This window comes from Eurytemora carolleeae, unplaced genomic scaffold (genome assembly GCF_000591075.1).
Source record: "Eurytemora carolleeae unplaced genomic scaffold, Eaff_2.0 scaffold59, whole genome shotgun sequence".
NCBI classification, from domain to species: Eukaryota; Metazoa; Arthropoda; class Copepoda; order Calanoida; family Temoridae; genus Eurytemora; species Eurytemora carolleeae.
The window spans coordinates 498141-522900 of record NW_019396064.1 but is presented as its reverse complement, the minus strand read 5'-3'; the positions used below and the strand labels follow the sequence as shown (position 1 = coordinate 522900).

At 30.7% G+C, this 24760-nt stretch overlaps 1 protein-coding gene and 1 long non-coding RNA gene across 3 annotated transcripts; both read left to right on the top strand.

Moving 5' to 3' along the window:
• On the top strand, positions 1-22100 carry LOC111709563 (uncharacterized; the record flags this gene model as incomplete). The annotated part of the gene is given in 28 exon segments (XM_023483296.1): positions 1-106; positions 486-610; positions 1830-1932; positions 4260-4375; positions 4774-4858; positions 5306-6251; positions 6310-6510; positions 6767-7140; positions 7395-7506; positions 7650-7826; positions 8012-8090; positions 8227-8436; positions 8579-8661; positions 8715-8826; positions 8998-9187; positions 9529-9722; positions 9784-9907; positions 10177-10327; positions 11025-11214; positions 11413-11706; positions 13259-13374; positions 13991-14092; positions 14640-14713; positions 16587-16712; positions 17074-17203; positions 18318-18369; positions 19110-19145; positions 21972-22100. Coding segments are annotated over 28 exon segments (4634 nt in total), but the record flags the coding sequence as incomplete, so codon positions are not given.
• Positions 22101-22105: 5 nt separating this feature from the next.
• LOC111709573 (uncharacterized) lies at positions 22106-24516 on the top strand. Of its 2 annotated transcripts, XR_002766892.1 has the most exons (5): positions 22106-22250; positions 22546-22667; positions 22978-23077; positions 23743-23835; positions 24204-24516. It is a non-coding gene; the product is annotated as an uncharacterized LOC111709573 (long non-coding RNA). The 2 variants fall into 2 exon arrangements; XR_002766891.1 differs by having other exon boundaries at positions 22546-23077.
• Positions 24517-24760: the final 244 nt, after the last annotated feature.

Below are 24760 nucleotides of genomic sequence, written 5' to 3'. Positions count from 1 at the left end.
GGATAAACTGTACAAAAGAAGATCTTCCTGATCTTGTCAATGATAGACCTGATGTAACAACATACGCGTGGGATAAGCAAACAACTTATTACCAGTATACAGTGAGGTAAACCATGATACATATAATTGTTGAAAAATACGTAAAATCATCCTTTTTTTAGTATCTTGTTTGTTGGCAAACTAAGCAGGAATTTCATTAGATGCTAGCTGAAGGGCCCGGCGTTGCCCGTGGAAAAAAATTTAAAAAGATATTTCAAAAAAATTTAAAAAAATTTGAAAAAAAATTTGAATTCTTTTTAGCCTTTAGTGTCCACAAAAAATTTCAGCCCAATCGGTCCAGCCCTTTGGCCGGCTATAGGCAACATATATATATATATACAATGTCTTGTTTTATTATATAGATTAAATAAAGTTTACAGAGATGAAATACAGAACAAGTTTCGACCTTGAAATTGTCATAACATTAATAGTTCTTCTTCTTCTAGATATAAATGCAAAGAACTTGGGAAAGCCTTTCAGAGAGAAGATGGATCTTTCTACACTTACTATTCAGTAACTTGTCAAGCAGATAAAACATGGTCATCCACATCCATCCCTCATCCATGTGTTTGTAAGTAGAGATTTTTTATCCCTTTATGATTGTTTTTTTTTTCTGTTATCCATGAGTATGACTTGTGAATTGTGACTACCTTTATTTACTATTTTTTTGTCAAAAGATTATTTATTTACTTATGCCCAGTGCAACATTTTTTAACGGAAACAGGCTATATAATCTCATGAGAAAATTGAAAATAAAATAAAATTTGTTTTCAGGGACAAGTGGATCGTATATAAGGTTGTTAATCATTTTTAAAGCGATCGAAAAAAAAATAATAGTTTTTTTTCCCGTTTTTCGTTTTCTTAAAAATGAATGGATAAAACAAACAAATCACTCGTTTTAAACTTTTACAAGACCAAAAAGATTGTTTTTGTAAGATCGTTTTTATTTAAAGAATCGTTTTTAAAAAACATTTTTTTAAACATTTGCTATTGAATCTGAGTTTTAGGAAGATGAGTTTATAAAATTTGTCTTAAATATTTATTTTTCGTTGAGAGAAATAACCTGAATGTTTCTGACCCAAGGTTTCCTGATCTAAGGGTTTTCTGACCAAAAATGTATTCTTTTCAAAAAGATGTCATTATACAATCGTTAACAAATCGAGTTGTTGTCAACGGTCATTACCAAAGGGTCGTTGTTAACAGTAATTACCATAGGGTCGTTGTTAACGGTCATTACCAAAGGGTCGTTGTTAACAGTCATTACCAAAGGGTCGTTGTTAACAGTCATTACCAAAGGGTTGTTGTTAACAGTCATTACCAAAGGGTCGTTGTTAACGGTCATTACCAAAGGGTCGTTGTTAACAGTCATTACCAAAGGGTCGTGATTAATATTCATTAACCATCATCAAAAATTTAAAACGACTTACCTTTGTTAACAAAACGATGAATTATAACTAAAAAAACAACTTATTGGTTTTATAATTTTATGGAAAATGATCTTTTTCAAAAACGATAGTTTTCAAAATCGACCATTTGGTTTTTACATTTTTTCTTCGTCATTTTTCAATCGAAACAAGCGTTTTTCAAAAAAGTGACAATGATCAATCCCTAATTGTAAAAAACTTAAAGAAATTTTTTTTGTAATAAGAATAAAACAGTGTTTAGAATATAAGATGGATAAGAGCATTTCAAAAATACTCAATTTTTGCCAACGTGGATGGTTTGTTATGGTTTACTTTTATAGAGGGATATAATATACTTTGATTTCCAAATAATGGGTTTTTGTTCAGGGGATAGCTGTGTTGCTCCACCGACACCACCAACAGAAAGCTCTTTAGCTCTTTCATGGAATCCTAAATACCCACCCAAGCAGAACATGTCAATTAAATACATGTAAGAATATTTTATAAAAGGACAAAATGACATCAGAAGCGTATTAAATAAGACATAAAGAATGGTTTGTATGTGTTGGTGGGAGACTGATATATATGAGAATAAATGGAAAGATATTTTAATGAATGTACAACTAACATATAACTAAATATATTGAATAGTTGTGTTGTAGGTGGAATCCACAAACATAAAATATACAAAGAGTAAATGACAAAAATAATTCNAATGAATTTACAACTAACATATAACTAAATATATTGAATAGTTGTGTTGTAGGTGGAATCCACAAACATAAAATATACAAAGAGTAAATGACAAAAATAATTCTTTGGTAAATAAAGTAGATATTAGTTCCGCATATTTTTGAAAATATATTTTAATTTGGGTTGACCATTGTCAGTTCTGATAATATAATGACCATCAAATTAATAATAAAAAAGTTTTAAAAATCACAAGAAAATAAGCAAACAAACAAAAATTCTGAAAAAGGGGGTTATCAGATGTTTAAGGAGTGATGTTTAATTGGACTTAAAAATACTGAATTACAGTATGCAATTAAATAAAAACTGTTCTCTTCTGTTCATTCCTCTGAATTGATTCATGAAGTTCTAGTGTACATAGAATACATTGTTTAGTTGCACTATTCACAAATATAGAATATATTGTTTAGTTGCACTATCCACAAATATAGAATATATTGTTTAGTTGCACTATCCACAAATATAGAATATATTGTTAAGATGCACTATCCACAAATATAGAATATATTGTTTAGTTGCACTATCCACAAATTTAGAATATATTGTTTAGTTGCACTATCCACAAATATAGAATTTATTGTTTAGTTGCACTATCCACAAATATAGAATATATTGTTTAGTTGCACTATCCACAAATATAGAATATATTGTTTAGTTGCTCTATCCACAAATATAGAATATATTGTTTAGTTATACTATCCACAAATATAGAATATATTGTTTAGTTACATAATCCACAAATATAGAATATATAGTTTAGTTGCACTTTCCACAATTATAGAATATATTATTCGGATCAGTAACGTTTTGTAAAGTACATTTTCGTATAGTAACATTTTGTCTAGTACACTTTGTCTAGGTAACATTTGGTATTGGTAACATTTTGTATAGGTAACATTTCGCATAGGTAACATTTCGTAAAGATAACATTTGGTATAGGTAACATTTTGTATAGGTAACATCCATAGTAATTTTTCGTATAAATGTAAAAAATAAGAACGTTGAGATATTTTTGTAAGAAAACAAAGAATATTTCACTAAGAAAACTGCGAACCATTTAAAGAAAATCCGCAAAATTACAAAAACCTCAACCAGAGCTGAAAACTTTAGAATGAAATATCCAGATATCCCGTCGGATAATTAATCAGAGATGAAAACTTTTGAATGGGATATCCTTAATCCTGATCGGATAATTAATCTGGAGATTAAAAATGAGAGGAGAACAAGCAATATTTAATCTCAAGATTAAGAAAAAGAGTGGATTAAGCATTAATCCTGATATCCACCATTCTAAAGTTTTCAGCTCTGGAGATTAAAGTCATGAGGTAAACAAGCAATATTTAATTCCGAGATTAAGAAAAAGAGTGGATTAAGTCTTAATCCTGATATCCACATTTCTAAAGTTTTCAGCTTATGTCTCTGATAAGACTGATTAAGTCTACTTGTGGAAAGGATGCAATAATCGATAACAACTATCATAAATATACCTTTAATAGTACTGGAAAAAATGTAACTATTGGACCTGTGCAAACAGAAGTTGTAAGGCAAGGATTTCCACCCGGAAATCAACAGGGAACCTTGTAGGACAATCAATTCCTCTGCATGATTATGGTAATCAGCTCCTGATCAAGAAGGCTAAAGAACATGAGGTCGCTGTCCTTGACAACCTGACAAAGAATATCTACAGCAGGTGGCTCATGAACTTCAAAAATCGGTTAATTAATTAAACTGTAAAAAAATGAACATGTACATTATATATAAATACAAAAATAGCTGATATTTGGTGTTTCATTTTTCATCTTTATTTTTACATTTATACGAAAAATTACCCTAAGTGTTACCTATACAAAATGTTATCTATACAAAATGTTATCTTGACGAATTGTAACCTATACTAATTGTTACCTATACAAAGTGTACTATACAAAATGTTACCTAGACAAAATGTTACTATACGAAAATGAACTATACAAAATGTTACTGATCCTATTATTCAGTTGTGCAATCCACAAATATAGAATATATTGTTTAGTTGCACTATCTCCAAATATAGAATATATTATTTAGTTGTGCTGCAGGAGGAATCAACAAATTTGTAACAAATCTAACATTGAACACTTATTATCTCACCTGTCTCCCCAACAACACTTTTAACACTCCATCCTGGCCAACTTGTGAAGACTGTAAGTATCAAGACCAGTGAGTGTTTGTGATTTTGCAACATCTGATCTGCACCAAACACTTTCTGTATTAAAATGTTATTTCAAATTCTCTTGATAACAATGAAAGGGTGACAAAGGAGGAAGTGAAGAACTAACCCTTAATTTAATTGTCTAAACCACAGGATTTGCAGAAAGATGAAACCTAACACCTATTGGCAGGGTTTGGCTTTATTCTGTACATCCTTTGGTTAAGATGTTGATATGCAGGGTTAATGGCGGCACTTCACCCTCTCCCTAGGGTGACCAACCAATGTATTATTCATAATTCATTCATGATCAAACTCCATCTTTAACCAGCACTTTCTTCTAGTATTTCTAAACATTATGATGTTTATGAAAATAATAATAACAATATTTAGATACTTATTGTAATCCCTTTGCTTTGGAAACTGACTTAATTGTCACAACATCTACAACAAATGTTACATACAATGCAACCACCAAGTAAGTTTTAAAGTCTATTTAAAGATTTCTATTTGTTTTTCAGTAGACATGAATCTAATGATGTCTCAATTCAATGTTGATTGAAAAATGCTCTCTATCTCATTTTCATAAGAAATATTAACACATTTAAGAAAATAAAAAGTTGTCAAAGATTGCATTCAGGGATGTCGAGATGGGTAGGACTAGGCTCCAAGAACCAACAAATTTCAAACCCCCTTGAAAAATAAATTAATGAATGTGTGTTGCATTCCAATATTTTAAGTAACTTTAATGTTTACATTTTTTCATCAACCTCATACTTTTTAATTAGCATTCAAAAATTTTATAAAAATTTAATGTTATGAATTCCATAAAATGCAACATAAGAAGTGACATTTCAAGAAAAATTAGAAACCTCACAATAATTCTTTTCTATATATTTTACAATAATTTATTATTTTTAATTAGCTGGGTTTGTCGAGATAAGAGATATCTTGCCAAAGTAAGAGGATCAAATAATAATCTCACAAACACTATTCCTGCAAAATGTGATTGGTACACTAACTTTAATGTGACACCTGCTGACATTGAATGTGAACTAGCATTTTGCGTGAATGGTTCTGACTTTAATTCATCAATGAACTATAAATATGTAAAAATAAATGGTGGCGATAATAACTATAACGTTACAGCCCAGCAAAGGATTGGATTAGGACAATACTTAAGATACATATGTAAAGACGGATTCTATCTTCAAAATAATACTGACTTAAAAACAGAAGCAGAAAGATCTGTTAAAGTTTACTGTGAAGATGGATTGTTTCATTACCCTGATCCTTGGCCTGAATGTGTAGACAATATACAATGCGAAGATCCTGGAACTTCTGATGAACTTATCAGAACAGATAAAACACTATCTAACTTTGATTATGAATCTAAGTATGAATACAAGTGCAAGGACTTGAGACGATTTGTCAAAATTAAAAACTCAAATGATTTACCTGTTCCTCATATTGTATCAACATGCAAATGGAGAAAATTGTTTAATGTTTACGCAACACAACTTGAATGCATAATTCATCATTGTGGACATCCAAATGTTGGGGATGGATCGCATCCACATCCTCCAACAGATAACTATATCAATCTTATCAATACAAATATTGAAACAAATTTTACTTCTAGTTATGTCTCTTTTGGTACAGATGTTATGTACAAATGTGCATCTTCTTACTTTATAGAAAATTCAGAAATAGATCCAACAAAGACAAACATTACTGTAAAATGTCTCACCTCTGGAACATATGATATACCAACTGTCTGGCCAAACTGTACAAAAACTGTAAGTTGTGGCACACCTCCAGCAAAACCAGATAATGGTAGAATTAGTTGGTTGGTAGGAACAGAAAATCAGGTAATGTCTTTACTTTGAAAGTATTTTTAACATCAAGTGACTTCAATGATTTATTCAGGATACCTATAACACACGCCTTGAGTATCACTGCAAAGATGGTTCACAGTTTGATACTGATTCAATTGAAGGAGGAGATTCCATAACTGTAAACATTCGTTGTCAATGGAACAAAGTTTGGTTTCCTTATACAACCTTACCACCATGCAAAATAACTCATTGTGTTGATCCTTTTCCTATTCCTCAAGATTCAAACTTACAGGTAATCTTAAATATAGGTGCCAGGGTAATATGAATTCTTTGGTGAATTTTCAAACTTTGCTGCTATGGTAAAATATTTAGTGATTATATTTAATCCTTACTAGCCATAGCCCATTTTAGAAGGAATGTAGCGTCTTACAAAAAATATATACTTTGAAAATACATATACAACTAAAAGTAACACAGGGTGGCTAAAGTTTTGGACAGAGAGATATTAATTAATTAAACTTATTTAGCATTAAACCTTGTGTGTATAGGAAGTTACAAGAAATTGGACTGCTATTGATCAATTTAAAATGTATGACTGTAAGAAGAAAACAGCTTCTGGTGATGCCACTATGTTCTGGGAATCGGACAGATCAAAGTCTACATTCTCTATGAAGTGTAAACCTGATGGAACATTTGACTTTGTAAATGAACGGGAAAATTGGCCAACTTGCTTAGCTGATATTCAATGCACTGACTTACCTCCTGCTATTCCAACCAGTGAAGAATATGTTCTTCAGAAGGATGATGGAACAGTTACTGCTCAGTATTATGTTTATCCATTACCAGTCACATTTAATACCAAAACCTATACTTCAGAAGTTAATAACTCACTTATTCCACGGAACTACAATGCAAAGCTTGTGTAAGTATGAATACATTATACATTGACCTAATCTATAAAGGATTCAAACTGCACTCCTCATTCCTCCCATCCCAAAAGTGGGTTTTCAGGGGTGGGGACCATTCTATAAGAACAATACAGTTACATGTAAATTTCTTTTTTGTATGGTATAAAATTAGAACAACTATAACAAGAGAACTTAATGCCTAATCTATTTGCCCTCTCCATCATTCTCTGATGGTCAAATGTTAAAGAATATATGTTGTGTTACACAGGTATAAGTGTGGTTCTGCAAGAAAGTTCAAAAAGGAATCTGGTAAATTTAATGAATTAACAACAATGACTTGTCAATGGGACAAAACTTGGACTCCTTCCAATGCATTGCTGGTAATTTTGTATCATATTTAGCTTCAAAATTATCACAAATGATTACCCTAAATTTACTTTATCTTATCCAGTATTAAGCAATAATCTTTACCTATTTAATGGCGCATGATTGCAAGATTATTCTATTAATGAAACTTTTCCAGGATTGTGATTGGGTTCAATGTCTAAGACCCCCAATTCCTCCAAAATCTGCTAATCTTGAAATAACTGACTGGTTTGGAGAACCATTGGCTTTTGGAGAAAAAGCTAGATATGTTTGTAAGAGAGGAATGTATTTTGAAGATGATTCTGCTCAAGAAGATGTAAAATACACTTGTCAGGTTCAATTTAAAAATTTTATTTTCTGGGTCTCCTTTAAATTGAGCTTTTTAGGGAACTTGGTCTTATTTATATTGGGCGTTATAAGGAACAGGGTCTTCTTTATATTGAAGATTTTAGGGAACTGTGTTTTCTTTATATTTAGCATTTTAAGGAAGTCACATTATCTAAGTTTTTTTTTTCTTAGGATGGAACCAAACCTAAAACTAGAAGAGGCTTCTTTGATGTCCCAGAAGCAGATGATGAATGGCCTAGATGTGTTCAAGGTGAATTTAAATTTTTCTAAATATCCTAAATCACATCTAAACTTTACTTCAAACAAATCCAATCAGAATAAGAAGCCAGAGGAAAGGATTAATTGTAATAATCATTTGTCACTTTGACACAGATATTTTGTTTCAGCCCCTCTCTGTCCATCTCCACCAACAATCCCAGATGAAGGGGTTCAAGATTATCTTCCAGACATATTCCGTCTGCAACCTGTTCAGGGATGTGATGTGGATAGTACACCTATACATATAAAATGTCATACTTTTCTGAGTGTATATATTCAAAGTGCTTACTTTGGTCGGTATTTTTCACAAAGTCGAAAACTCTGCAATGGAACAAAAGGTATATGACGCAGAGGATAAACACTTTTTTTATTCATGGTTTGAATATACTCTATATAGATTCTTTTCTGGGGGAGGGGGGGGGGAGGGGAGATTGGGGAAGGAAATTTGATTTTGTAATTTCTTACTTTCTAATGTTGTAGGTGACGATGTAAGAGCACCCAAAAAAGCAGACTGTATAAACACCACAATTATTGAAAAATTTAGAAATAGCTGTCATGGAAAGGTAAAAATTACAGTTAAATTTAAGTAATAAAATTAAATAATTCTTTTATTTAGTTTAACTGCTCCATTCGAACTGAGAATGATGAATATCCTTTAAGCGCCCCTTTAGATGAACCAAATAATTGTATTGCAATGAAGCGAGAAGTTGGATTCTCTTATATCTGTGGTAACCTTTCTTAAATTTGTCAGATTAATGGAAGTAACTAAAAAGTTAAAGATTTAAAGATTGTAATATAGTTTAGATCAACATTTAATAAATCAGTGATTTTTTTCTCTCAACATATTTAATGCAATCTTTTTAAGAAAAGCATTTCAAATCATATAACAATACTTTTAGTTGCATGTTTTCCATGGAAAGAACTATTAAACAAGGAAACCTGCCTCAAAGATCTTCTTGTGAAGAACTATTGGGCATCATCTGAAGAAATAGTCAATTCTACAAAGGATGAGCATAAAGGCATGATATTACTCAAGCTATCCCAGAAATTGAATAAAACAATTCACACACTTGTGGATCTGAGCGTACGGTAAGCCCTTAATAAAATGATAATAAGTATCAATATTAACACTATTTTCAAAATTAACTAAATATTGTTGATAATAATTAGAAAAATACCACAATTGAGATTCTGAAATTAACTCTTTATATATTAACTGTTTTTGGGATCTGAGAAAGTTTTAATTGCTGAAATGTTGAGACCCTTTTTAACGGAACAATCATCTGATACGCTCGAGAATTCTTGATATGGCTTTTCTTCCCTACAGTGACAGATAAATTGGCACTGCCTAGGTCTATGCCAATGGTTCTACTATAGCAGAAAAGTTAAAATAGGCTCATTTTCTTGGTGTATAACAGATCTAATTTCAGGGATGTTTCATCCCCTACTGGAAGCCTGTGTGGACTTGGTGCCCTTTACACCGCTCTTCAGGATACAACACTATCTCAGTCTGAGCTTACTGCACAAGATTACACTTCTATGAGAAGTAAAATCTTTTTTGAAATGTCCTTGGCTGAAGATGTATTTATGACTGATGATTCTATATTGGATAAATATTATCTTTGTAAGTAGAGCTAGCATGTACATTTTAAATGCATTAGAAGAATAATATAAATCTTGTTCAGTCATATGTAATGGTGTTGGAAGACAAAAGCGGGAAATAGAAAGTTCAAGGTCTTTTTTGAGGAATAAAAGACAAGTTGAGACAGAAGATCAAATGTTAAAAAGATCTTTTGGATCTAACTTAAGGTGACATATTTTTCTACAAAAACCATGGGAATTCAGTGACAAATTCGATATCGTACAACCATATGCAGTCAAAACATAAACAAACATAATGTGAACATAGCAGACGAAACTCTTACAGATTACAGCTTTCTCAGTAGGTATCAATACTAAATCAAAGAATTATTTAAAAAGACGATATTAAATTTGTCACTGAATTCCCATGTTTATTGGGACACCCTGTACCATAAACATATTTATATAAACTCTATGAAAATATCATCATATTTCAGATATGAGTGTGGTCTAGCTAGAAAATTTCAGGATGAAAAAACTAAAAAACTATACATTGATCGAACAATTTCTTGTAACTGGAATAGATCTTGGACTCCTGTGGATACCTTGGACAAATGTGTTTGGACACATTGCCTGTATCCTCCACAGGTTTCTTTAAAAGTTTAATTGAAGGGCGTTACATGTTCTAGGAAAATTTTTCCACTGAGCAGTAGCATTATATTCCAACGGGAAAGTCAGGAGTTGTTGCATTTGCAGTACTATATAAGAGAAAGTGATGTTGTGAATTCAAAAGCAACTCATTTTCTTTTGCTATATTGTCAATTATTCACTAGAATTGTTGCATTTGCAATACTATAAGAGAAAGTGATGTTGTGAATTCAAAAGCAACTCATTTTCTTTTGCAATATTGTCAATTATTCACTAGAGTTGTTGCATTCGCAATACTATAAGAGAAAGTGATGTTGTGAATGCAAAAGCAACTCATTTTCTTTTGCAATATTGTCAATTATTCACTAGAAAACTGTTCTCAGTGTGTACTGTGTACACACTTCACATAAATATAGTAAGGGAGAGAACAGTTATTAAAATATTGACTAATATAAATGGTGCAGTCAGGTTTTCCAAACAGAGACTAAATTTAATGAATTTACGGGGGTTGCTGAAATGCCTGCTGCTGGTTTAAATTTGAATCATCAATTCACATCCTTCCTGAATTGATGATTCCTGGAAACATTTTATTTGAGAATAGTTGAAGTTTTATCTACATATGGGATTAAAGTAACAGGATTTGATTCCATTTTAAAGTATACTCTCAAGACTTTGAGTTAAAAAATCTCTTTTTTAGCCACCACCAGAAAGTATGCTTCATTCTAATTGGGATGGAAAACCAGTTGCATTTGGTAATTTTACGAGATACTCTTGTATTGATGATAAACATTTCTTTGAAATGGATAAATCCTTAACTACGTGGAACATTTCATGTTTGTCCACTGGCAAGTTTGACACTCCAAAAGTGTGGCCTATCTGCGTAAAAAGTAAGTAATCTATGTTTTTATTTTGTTACAAACCTAACATATCCCATCTCTTTTACCAAAAATCAATAAACATTAACAAAAATTCTTTGAAGTTATGATTGAAAAGTCATGAAAAAAGCTTTTACTTAATATCTCTTCATAAACCTTTTGAAAAATACATGCACATGATCGAATTGATCATATTATTAATTTAACAAGGTGTAAACTGTTCTGATCCTCCACCAAAGCCTGCGGCAGGTACCTGGGAATGGAATGGTGGATATGAATACAAAAATAAGATCAAGTATACCTGTGGACCCTATGGAAAATTTTGCAATGATAAGACCAACTGCTTTACTGAACTGTATGCAGAATGTGCCTGGAACCAAACCTGGGTCCCAGCTGTATTCCCAGACTGTGTAGCTACTGCTTGTCAAGATATACCCTTTCCTCCCAGAAGCATTGGCTTTGAATATAGACCAGACGCCAAAAATAACATGACCCTAATATCAGGTATACGGTAAATCAAGTTATCTAATCTTTTTACCTTTGCAACCTGATGGTGTACACATTTAATATTTCAAAAACAGTTTATTTTATTTAACAGAATTCAAAGTTTAAAATATCTAAGATCTAAAACATTGGGTTACAAAGATATAAGATATAAATTAGAGTTTTAAAGGCTCAATTCCTTTAGACAATTCGAAAAGAATTAAAATGAAAAAAATGAAATTAAAAGGAGTGTTCGCAAAAAGTGAAAGGGGGTATATAGGCTTACGTCGATTATTTTTCGATGTAAGCTAATACCCCCTTTGATTAAATTATCCTGATACCAATTGGAGTCATTCCTGGTTATGTAAATATTTTTAAAATAATAACTATTAAATCTTATCGTTGTCAAAAATAAAATTGAAACTTTTTATTTGTGAAAAATAACCCAATAATATTAATTGTGAAACTTGTTTCTCGAACATGTCAAATCCTGTTTGCATCAGCAAAATAGCATACATGTTGCAAATTAGATGCAACATTTTAAAGGAAAAAAATGAAATAAAAAAAATGTTGCTTATAATTTTCTTAATTTTCGTTGAATTTATACAATATTAACTCAAAACGGATATTTTTCCATCTTAATATATTTATTTTGACAACAAAATTTCTCTGGCCTACATTAGTGATTTGATCTAAACAGAAAATCAAAAGTCTGAATGAGTTGACAAATTATAAAAAAAAATTCTCAAATCTTTTTTAATAATGTATGAAAGATAACTTTAAACCTGGTGCAAGGTGGATTTGAGCATCATTGTCAAAAAAGTGTCAAAAAGTTTTACCCTTAATAATATTATTTATTAACTAGTTTAAGTTTTTATTGTTGAAAACAAAACTTTAGATTTAAAAAAAAAACTTTCGATTGTTGAAAAAAAGTTGATTTTTTTAGCCTAGGGGTTCTCCAAATATTTCAGCCAATTCGGTCAAGCAGTTTGGCCAGCTATAGCTAACATATAAACGAAGAGCGTTTTTATACAGAAGAGAAGAAAAAATTTTAAAAATTATTGATTAGTGGATTAGTGCTTTCAGTAGGGTCGTTTTTCAGTCCTTTTTAGGTCATTTGTAGGTTGTTTTTCGGGCGTTTTTTTTTGGTCGTTTGTTGGTCATTTCTAGGTCTTTTTAGGACATTTTTGGTCGTTTTTCAGTCCTTTTTAGATCAGTTTTAGGTCTTTTTTGTCTAAATTTTCTTTCAGGGTCAAAATCTGGGATGATCTACGAGTAGCAAATGTTTTTTTATTTATTTATTCCAAAAACATTTCTAAAACGACGCAAAACGACACCCAAACGAGCGTGCTGCAATCGTCGTTTTTGAAACTTTTCCCAATCTTAGCTTTTTTAGTAAAATATATCGCAAAGTTTAATGAAAGCTAATTTTAACATAATACAGTTTTGAAATCTTGTAAGTTTTATTGAATTTTGTTTTCTGAAGAAGATTGCATAACGATTGATAACACTAAGTTTACGTGATTTGAGAATAATTTATATATTTATTTTTCTCATTTCAGTCTTAATTTAGATTTGACAATCTACAACCCGGCAATACCGATGAATTTAAAGTTTCCTGGACCTAGTCAATGTCAAGGGAAAAAGAAGCTTCTTATTATTGGGAAAATTTCCTCCGGGATGAAAAAAGTGAGTAAAGTATCAAATATTAAAAAAATTTAAGAATAATCTGCGTTATATACATTATACATTATACCTTTTCATTATGCATTTTCATTATGTATACCTTATGTATCATTAGATATGAAACACGATGCATTATTACATTAAATACATAATAAGTGGTCTACCTTTTTCATGTCTTAAAAATAGACGAAGATATTAGATATTATGATAAATTTGATTAATTTAATAAATTGAAAGAATTAAGTTAATGACACAAATTCTGATTTTCTAATCCTTGTATATTTGCAACCCAACGTCACAGACCTTAGATATTTCAAACAAATTATTCTGTTAAAATAAATAAACTAATTTTGAAATATCAAAAGTTTACAAGCTCAGGTTACTAAGATATAGGGACTAGAAAACTTGAGTTTGTGGAAAAGACTCAATTCCTTTGTAAAAGTTTTGCAAAATCTCCGTCAATTTTGAAGATAAAAAATGATAGATCTTATTTTGAAAATCTCAAGACTGCAATTATTGTTGTCATAAAAAAGTGCCACATGGATCGAAGACGATCTAAAAGTCGTTACTTAATTCTCATGTTTTTTGGTACACTCTGTATATATTAATTATATTGTAGAAACCTGAAATAATCCTTCATGGGTCAACTCCAGGGGATGAAGGACTCCATCAGGTAATAGATCCTGCACAGGAGTACATTAAACGCTACGGTGTACTCCAGGTAATAGATCCTGCACAGGAGTACATTAAACGCTACGGTGTACTCCAGGTAATAGATCCTGCACAGGAGTACATTAAACGCTACGGTGTACTCCAGGTAATAGATCCTGCACAGGAGTACATTAAACGCTACGGTGTACTCCAGGTAATAGATCCTGTACAGGAGTACATTAAACGCTACGGTGTACTCCAGGTAATAGATCCTGCACAGGAGTACATTAAACGCTACGGTGTACTCCAGGTAATAGATCCTGCACAGGAGTACATTAAACGCTACGGTGTACTCCAGGTAGCCAGAGTTGGAGATTTTTAAATTGGGATAATTGCTTTAGCAGCTTAACCACTAACACTTTAAGCTACGTTTTTAAAAATATTAACTTGTAAAAGCTTTAAGTGTAGATTTTTAGTAACTGGATACTTCATATGGAGTCACTTTCTTTCAATAATCATATTTTATGCAATCTTAAAAAAATATTTGCTTTTGGGTTGAGATATAAGCAGATTTGTAAAGATTTCCTACAACTTTTCTGATTCTGCATTTTTTACAGGGAACTGAAGATATTGTTAATGGAAAACCGTTTGAAGGAACAACAATCGATTTTGATGAACCATTTATAATAACGTAAGTAGAAAACTTTAACTAAAATATTCGGAAATTGTTAAAAGCTGTAGCTTCTGGTTACCGAGTATTTTACCAAAGTATTTTCGACATTATTTTCTCAGAGACAATCTTATTCTCATACTATTGAAGCTTAATAAAGTAAATAACCTTAACTAAATTGAATAATGACACGATTATGCAAACAAACTACATTTACATGATTAAAAATAACAAATGATACTTAGTAGTTAAATATGATTAGAGAAGAGATGGAACTAACAAGGTTATAGTAAATAGAGTGATGATGTACGCTAATCCTTTACTAATTGTACATGTACTTCACTTCCAAAGGTCAATCTGTATATGACAGTACTCGGGGGTGATTTCAGAAAATATTTGAATGGAAAATTTGTTTTCCATGTAACTATTAAATTCACTACTCCTTTATCGTGTGCTTGATTCCATTTTCACAGGAAGACGTACATTGCAGTCTTTTACAGAGCAATATTTCATCGTTAATAACTGTTCTGAGAAATCTGAGAAAAATCCAAGATACAAAACCTCCCCACACACTTGTACTCCGAAAGCGTACTGCATATTTTATGTTTGTACTGTATGAATAGGCCATAATCTCTTAATATCCTTTTATCAGTAAACTATCCCAAGTGTACACTCAGGCTAATACACGCGGAGAGGTAACTAAGATCCAGCCCCCCTTCAGGGATCTCTCCGCCTTGGATGGCGGACATATACTTCAATAACCAGCCTTTCCAACCCCTTCATCAATACTAATATCAGGGTTTTAAACATCGCGGATCCGTTATTCTCTGTGTCCTGGTAACCGCTGTCACCTCTTTAGTCTCAACTCCTACCCGGAACAGTTGCCCGAGTTGCCCCTCTCCGACTAACCGTTATCTTGAGTTTAACGAATTTTCTTGTACGACACTAGATATGAGCGTGGCTCTATTATTAGACTATATATAACAGACAACTAAACCCTGGATTAGGTTTAGGTTCGTGTTTTCTTTACTATCTATTTATGTACAATACTAAATATGTACAACGTACAACGGGTATGAAACCGTGCTGGTTTACACTATGTAATTGTATCGGACTAAATCATAATGCAGATCAACTTTTGGCTCAAAAAGTTTATGAAAAATATTTTTTCCACCAAAAATGAGAAATCTTTTAAATTTTTCAAAATAGTCAATTACAATTTTTCTGCTGTGTAAATTAATCTATATATATAAGAAAAGTAAGAATGTACTTTATCTTAAATTATAGGTTAGATTAAGTCGTGCATAACGCATGTGAAATTAAAACTTAACGATATTTTCGTTAGAACTATTGAAAAATTAGTANTAAGAATGTACTTTATCTTAAATTATAGGTTAGATTAAGTCGTGCATAACGCATGTGAAATTAAAACTTAACGATATTTTCGTTAGAACTATTGAAAAATTAGTAGGTTTTCCTGCTAACGAATACTTTTACGAAAAATGCAAAATTTCCAATTGCGTGTTTCACAAACCTTTTCAAGAAATTTCGCATTTTTCCGCAAAAAAATTGAGCAAAAGGAAGCGGAAAGGATACAAAATTTCGCGGAAAAATGTTGCAAACAAAAATTTTGCAAAAAATATGAGAACATTTCGAAAAATTTTCGTATTTCGCCGAAAAATCTTTTGCGAAATATGCGAAATTTTGCGAAACATTTTTTTCATTCCGCTGGAAACCCTATAATAATTAGTGGAAAGGTATGTTGTTAACGATTGTTAGCAAATATATGGATTAACGAGACTATGAATCAAAAAATAAAATGCCTACTTCATTATTTAATTAAATTAAATATCCTTTCCAACACTTTTTTCTTGATCCTCCCTGTTTTCTTCAGGTTGATCTGTGATGGTGATGGCTGGGCTGTTCAGTGTAACGAGGAACCTGCTTATTCACATTATCTTCATATCATTCCTATAGAAAATATTACACACCTCCAAATAAAAGGAGATGTTTCTTTAAGGTAACTAGGAGAAAAGACAGTGCAGTCCCAAAAATATTGTGAAGTAGAACAAACACTCTTAGTGGCAATAGTTTTTTTTAGCAAAACTGGGCCTTGTTCATTTTGTAGCTTTCTAGCACCAATTTGTGTTAATTATATTAATATTTTCCAGTTAATTTACCAGGATTTTATTATATTTTAATTGGTTCATACATAAAGTATTATTATACAGCAGACCCCGTAAAACTGAGGAATAGGAAGACGACATTGAAAACAATCTTATGTGTGTTTGATATTGTTATAAATGAAATGAATCTGTGCAAATAGCACAAAACCTGTCATACTCCATAATTTTATGTGACTGTAAATAAAATTTGTTTAGTTTTGTTGGATTTGGTGAAAACCTGTCCCCAGCTCCACCTGTAGGGTTTAACCTAACCTTCAGGTGTCCGGAGGGAATGGTCTTTGATCATGATTGGTTTGCAATACCATTCGTTATGACAACTTGTCAGGTATTACAAGGATAATGGGATGATCCGGTGGAATTGTGGGGCCGGGGAACATGTTTACATTAACTGAGGCCGCGAATTAAAGGGACAGTAAAGGAAAAATGAAAGGGGGTATAGGCTGAAAGCTAATCACTTTAGCTCTTGATCGCGACCCATGAAAGTTATATCTGATGCTCCTATCTCGAGAAATTGACATAAAACTGTGTCAAATATATACGAAAATTAATATATATACAATTTTGTATAAAAGTAGTGGATTTAAACAGATCATATTCAGCAAATAAGCAACCAATCTGAAAACGATGATATCCCAGAGAAAGCTAACTGTAAATTAGGTTTACTTTTATATTTGTTGTTTCTATTTTCAATAGATTTAATTCATAATATTATTTTTACGTCCGTATTACTTGACCAGAAATTCCACCAATGGCAGTGCAGTAAAGTGGTCACGTGATACAGGCGGACACACGTGACCAGTATACTGCTCTGTCATTGGTGATAGTTCTGGTCACGTGATTTAAGTTTCAGATTTTCTAAATTTTACATATTTGAATTTTCGTATAATTTTAACACAGTTTTATATCAATTTCTCGAGACAGGAAAATCAGATAAAACTTTCATGGGTCACGATCAAGAGCTAAAGTGATTAGCTTTCAGCCTATACCCCCTTTCATTTTTCCTTTACTGTCCCTTTAACAGCTTAGTCACGGCCTCAGTTTCCAGCTTCGCGAAAAATGCGAATATTTTCTTTCGTATTTCCCATATTTTTGCAAAAATCAATTTTGCAACTGGAAGCCAAAAAATGCTGAGTTTCGTGAAAAGAACGGATGTACAACAATTTCGCGAAAAATAAAAAAAAATTTCGCCTTTTTGCGAGATTTCGCATTAACCTGTTTCGCGAAAAAAATTCAAATTCATGAACTTTTATTCCCAGTTTTTGTTATTTTTCGCATTTTTTTCTATGAAGGGAATGGGAGAAATGCATGTTCATAGCCCAATTTTTCAAGGCTACAGCTCATTGAAACAATTTAAACGATAACTTTAATAGTTTGGGTGCTAGAAACTTGTCCGTTTAAAAACTAAAATATATTAAATAAACAAATCTTAAACTTTTTAGGAAAATGGAGCGTTTGATCCGCCAGAGTGGGAGAATTATCAATGTGTTTTACGTAAGATATTTTCACAATTAGTTAAAATTTTTGGATTTAAATAGTTATTCTTCTATCTATCTATCTATCTATCTATCTATCTATCTATCTATCTATCTATCTATCTATCTATCTATCTATCTATCTATCTATCTATCTATCTATCTATCTATCTATCTATCTATCTATCTATCTATCTATCTATCTATCTATCTATCTATCTATCTATCTATCTATCTATCTATCTATCTATCTATCTATCTATCTATCTATCTATCTATCTATCTATCTATCTATCTATCTATCTATCTATCTATCTATCTATCTATCTATCTATCTATCTATCTATCTATCTATCTATCTATCTATCTATCTATCTATCTATCTATCTATCTATCTATCTATCTATCTATCTATCTATCTATCTATCTATCTATCTATCTAACTATCTAACTATCTATCTATTTATGTTTTAAGTATGAGATATTCCACTTTAAGATATTTAAATAAAAAACATAAGGGTTTGAATAGTCTTCAATAGAAATTTTGCCAATATTGTGTTTTAGTTTGCTTAAATGTCTAGTAGATCTTAAACATTTTATGTAAACGATTCTACGTTTTAGATTGATTTTTTTTAACAGTAACATTACTCTGCAGTAAGTGTAATCGATCTTAAACTTTATAATGGAGTCTATAGATCTTAAAGGCTGTACACACATTACATTATTTTCCAACCACTTTTTAAAACATATTTTTTTTAGCGACAACTACTGAATGTTATGACTGTACTACGACAAGTAAGAAGTTTTTATTCAAATTAATCAAAAATATATTTTTTTCATCTGATCTTGAAATTCCTTTATTACATAGTGGAAACCTTTCATCGTTTAATATATTTATATAAGAACAATTTGATAAAAGATCTTATGGATCTAAAAGAATATTTTTTGGTTCGACGTGTTGTAAAGTTTTTGAACAGACATTTGTTTTGTATATCTTTTTTACATATTTTTTTTTATCAAATTGTAACAATATTCTTTAAATATTTATATGATAGCACTAGTAGATGCAAATATTTTGACATTTCTATATTTCTTGTTCTTCATTTTCTTCTTGTTCGTACATCTTTTATCTAATTTAAGCTAATTTTGAAAAAAAAATTTGGAACATCCTAATTCCTAGCAGTTGCCGAGCTGCTACTTAGAACTGAAGGTTGAAAGGTTCTGTATCAAGAAGGGACCTCCATTTTGAAAACTATTTTGCTATTAAGAAAAGGAAAGAATCTTCGTTGTACAGAAACTAAAACTTTATAATACTTCAAACCAAAATATCAGTTTTTTAAATAGTTTATTCTTCAATATACATCGTATTTTCTTGTGTATTAGAAATAATACATAAGAAAACATCTTTACATGTTATCACGACCAAACATAATATGTTTTGGTTTCTGTAAATAAAGTACAGTTATGAAGATAGAACACTAGATGTAATTTTTTCAAGATTTAAGGGGTTTTGTTCACAATAACCCTGAGGCAGAAGCCCAAAGGAGCTTCGCGCAACATGCTTTCTCTATTTCTTGTCGTTCAATGCGGCAAACGCGTACCTCCTTTGGACCTCAGCCTCAGGGTTATTGTGAACGAATAAACCCCAAAATCTTGAAAAGACACCATCTGGTGTTCTATCTGTATTTTTACTAATCTATGGTATGAAGTATGTTTAATGCCAAATTATTCTCCCTGGATTGAAGAGATATTTAACCGCAAATTATTACCGTGACATGGCTAAACTTTCTGCAGTCTAGATCTTTCTACTTGTTTCACTTTAGGAATACTTTAAAACCAGGGTAAACATTTATTATATTTAAATATGGCTATTAAATCTATCTAGAATCTATCTAGAATCTATTTAGAATCTAGAATCTATCTAGAATCTATTTAGAATCTAGAATCTATCTAGAATCTATCTATAATCTATTTAGAATCTAGAATCTATCTAGAATTTAGAATCTATCTTAAATCTAGAATTTATCTAGAATCTAGGATCTAGAAGCTGGAATCTATCTAGAATCTAGAATATATCTAGAATCTAGAATATATCTAGAATCTATCTAGAATCTAGAATCTATCTAGAATCTAGAATCTATCTAGAATCTAGAATCTAGAATCTATCTAGAATCTAGAATCTAGAATCTATCTAGAATCTAGAATCTATCTAGAATCTTGAATCTATCTAGAATCTATCTAGAATCTAGAATCTAGAATCTATCCAGAATCTAGAATCTATCTAGAATCTAGAATCTATCTAGAATCTAGAATCTATCTAGAATCTAGAATCTATCTAGAATCTATCTAGAATCTATCTAGAATCTAGAATCAATCTAGAATCTAGAATCTATCTAGAATCTATCTAGAATCTAGAATCAATCTAGAATTTAGAATCTATCTAGAATCTATCTATAATCTATTTAGAATCTGGAATCTATCTAGAATCTATCTATAATCTGTTTAGAATCTAGAATCTATCTAGAATCTTTCTAGAATCTAGAATCTATCTAGAAGCTAGAATCTATCTAGAAGCTAGAATCTATCTAGAATTTTTCTAGAATCTAGAATCTATCTAGAATCTAGAATTTATCTAGAATCTAGAATCTATCTAGAATATAGAATCTATCTAGAATCTATCTATAATCTATTTAGAATCTAGAATCTATCTAGAATCTATCTTAAATCTAGAATTTATCTAGAATCTAGGATCTAGAATCTGGAATCTATCTAGAATCTAGAATCTATCTAGAATCTAGAATCTATCTAGAATCTAGAATCTATCTACAATCTAGAATCTAAAATCTATCTAGAATCTATGTAGAATCTAGAATCTATCTAGAATCTAGAATCTTTCTAAAATCTAGAATCTATCTAGAATCTAGAATCTATCTAAAATCTAGAATCTATCTCGAATCTCGAATCTATCTAGAATCTAGAATTTATCAAGAATCTAGAATCTATCTAGAATTTATCTATAATCTAGAATCTATCTAGAATCTAGAATCTATCTAGAATCTAGAATCTATATAGAATCTAGAATCAATCTATAATTTAGAATCTATCTTGAATCTTTTTATACTCTAAAATCTATCTGGAATATATCTAGAATCTTAAATCTAAAAATCAAGAATATATCTATAATATAAAAGTATTTGAAATCATGGGAACAACAAACCACTTTACTACATGCTTGAATCTTTTTATACTCTAAAATCTATCTGGAATATATCTAGAATCTTAAATCTAAAAATCAAGAATATATCTATAATATAAAAATATTTGAAATCATGGGAACAACAAGCCACTTTACTACATGGACACTGGGCCAGTGGGCAGACATGTTATAAGTAATGTGACATGTTATACCCCGTAATGTACCTTTTAATCTTTTCTTCACGAATTTCATCAAATATTTATCAAACAAACGGATTGACGTCAAACAGAAGGATTGACGTCAAAGAAAAGGATTGAATTGACGTCAAACAAAAATGAATTGACATCAAAGAAACCCAATTTGTGTAAATAATAAATATAAGATTTGACAAATGGTCATTAGAGTCTTGATTGTATATTTTCTAGATATAATTGTCCTAATGAATGTCTGAAATGACAGATAAGTATACATACATGGGTTCTTTAATGTTATTTTATGTTTATGTTTTGTGATAATTAAACGAGACAAATTAACCCCATGGTCTCGATTTATCAAAAGTATAGTAACACTCCTCAAACAAGGACCAAATCTACCATATATCTATCTATCCGAAAGAAAGATATATATAAAAGAAACTGCTAATCAGAGCAGTAATGTATCCCTCTCTTAATGCTGAATCAGGGACTAAATAGCTTTACTCAAGGGTAAGGAAAAAAAATATTTCTTTCAAGTATGAAATCTGAATTTTTTTTATCAAATTGTCGCACATAAAAAATATTGTATTATAGCACAGAAAAAGTAAAATTCTTTTGTTTTTCTTTCCTACTTTCTTTGTTCTCTACTGTTCTCATAATTTTTCATATATTTTTTCAAAAGACAACCTTTAGAATACCTGAATTTTTTTTTTTTTTTTGAATGCAAAAACAACAGTCTAGAAAAAATAAAAGTATTAAAAGTATTATTACCTCATTTTTCTCATTTTATCTTTTCATTTTTAAGCAATGAGTACGTGACAGACAAAAAGTTTGAGGTAAAAGTGAGGCATGAGGGAACAAAAAAATATCTTTTTTGTTTGTGGACTCTAACCTGGCGACACCAACAGAGAGACTTCACACTACACAGTAAATAGCACAAAAATCTGAAAACTCTCTACAGACTTTTTTAGCTTGACAAGAATGAAATCCAACAGAGCAAGATTAAAATAAAGTGCCTAAACTTAAAGAAAACTTCTAATCTTTATCCACATATTAACAAAATTGGAGGAAAAGGGGGTATTTTTCCAGGCAGTTAAGACTCTACTTCTCTACTACAATCATTATTTTCAACTGCAACCTGTAAATTACAAATTTGAGACTTATTTTTTCCTCCTTAAATAAGCCAGACAATATGGAGATATGTTAAAACTAATATCTGATATTATTATATTTTAAGTGTGAATCTGTAGAGCGAGGAATAAACTAGCTGTATCCAAGCAACCTGAGTCCCTGACAAACCGAGTCTCGATGAGACGTGTACTGTCGAGATATAAAAAGTATAATATAAAATTACATTTTTGCAAATCATAGCATTTCTAAATCCAAAATTTTTGAATATCTTCCGTCATATGAGAATTAGGAACTATTCCTGAAGAATATGAAATGCATGATTCTAAAGCTACAAAGGTGATTAAAATGAATAACATGAATAACATGAATAACATGAATAACATGAATAAAATTTTATGAATATTTTCCGCGCTAAATTTTTATCGTTAAGAATTTTTCACGCTCGTTATTACATGTCATATAAAATCCAAATCCAAAATTCTAATACTTTTTTCATCCTATGAAATTTAAAAATTGTCGTATATGAATATAAAAAGTTGAGCTCATGAATGACATCAAACAAATAGATTTTCCGGGCAACATTTTTTAAATTAAGAATTTTCCTCAACTAAATGAAAGGACGACCGTCAGTCCTTGAGTGTGTCCTGCTCCTAGCATTAGCAAGAAACCTTAATTTATCAAATATATTTTGGTAAATAGACAGTCAATTTAAATTAGTCAATATATGATACATTTTACATTGTAAATATATATTGTAAAGTCAAGTTTGAAGAATTAATTTCAACCTCTGTTCTGTGCAATATTAATTTAAGCAGAAAAAACGAGAACTTTAACATTATATTATTTTAATCCGCAGCTTTTGTATATTCAGCATGTAACTCTGTATCTGGTATGAATATGACTGGAAGAAAACCAACTCTCTGGCATAACTGATCTCGAAGGAGGGCTAAGCACGCACCTTAAGGTAACAGATATATGTCCTAGGGGATAAAAAATGTTATTAATTTTTGACTCTTAAGATGTAGGAAAAATAGTTACTTGCAGAAAACCGTTTTTTTTAAATATAAATACATCATCAAAAAAGTGATAAAAATAAACAGTCTTTTCTTTCACTCTTTTTCATTCTTTCTGGTCTTTTCGACTAAAAAAAACATAAAAAGATTTTAAAATCACTAGTCTGGACATTGTTTTATTCTTCTTTGAATAGGGGAAAAAATCTGTATAAAACCTTTTCCTTATGTTAAAACGACTGTTAAATCTTGTGGGTGGCAAAAGTCTGCATCTCACCTCAGGGGAGACTTGTTAATAAAATATATAATATATCTGTATTAGGCTGTGGAACCTGGTCCAAGAATGAGCAGAAAGGGAAAACAAGAAGATGATTCTCCATCTAGAGACATATGCCGTCTTAACAACTAAATAAAAGGATTAAATTTCGAATTGTCTTAGTAACGTGCCCTTCGACTAAACTACATAATAGGAAATTGAATAGATATAAAATTGAATTTATCTTAGTATAATGTATTTACAGTAACTTGGAAAATTAATCTGGAAATTCAAATTTCTTATAATCAAGAATCATGAAAAACAATGGTAATATATAAAATGTTATAGAATGTAAACAGTACATAAAAAATTGTTAACTTTAAACGAATGGAAAATATAAATATTTAGATTTAAAAAAAAGTGTCTTAGCCATTATTTTTATTAAGGCTGAAAAGTATAGCTGTGATGTAATTGCGACTTAGAACTTTGACAAACAATGTGTCTTATACATAATTGAGCCCAAAAAATGTGACTTAGACATAAGGTTTCCAGCGAACAAAACGTTTCGCGAAAAAAGGCGGGAAAAGGCGAAAATTTTCGGTCGCATTTCGCAAACTTTTTCG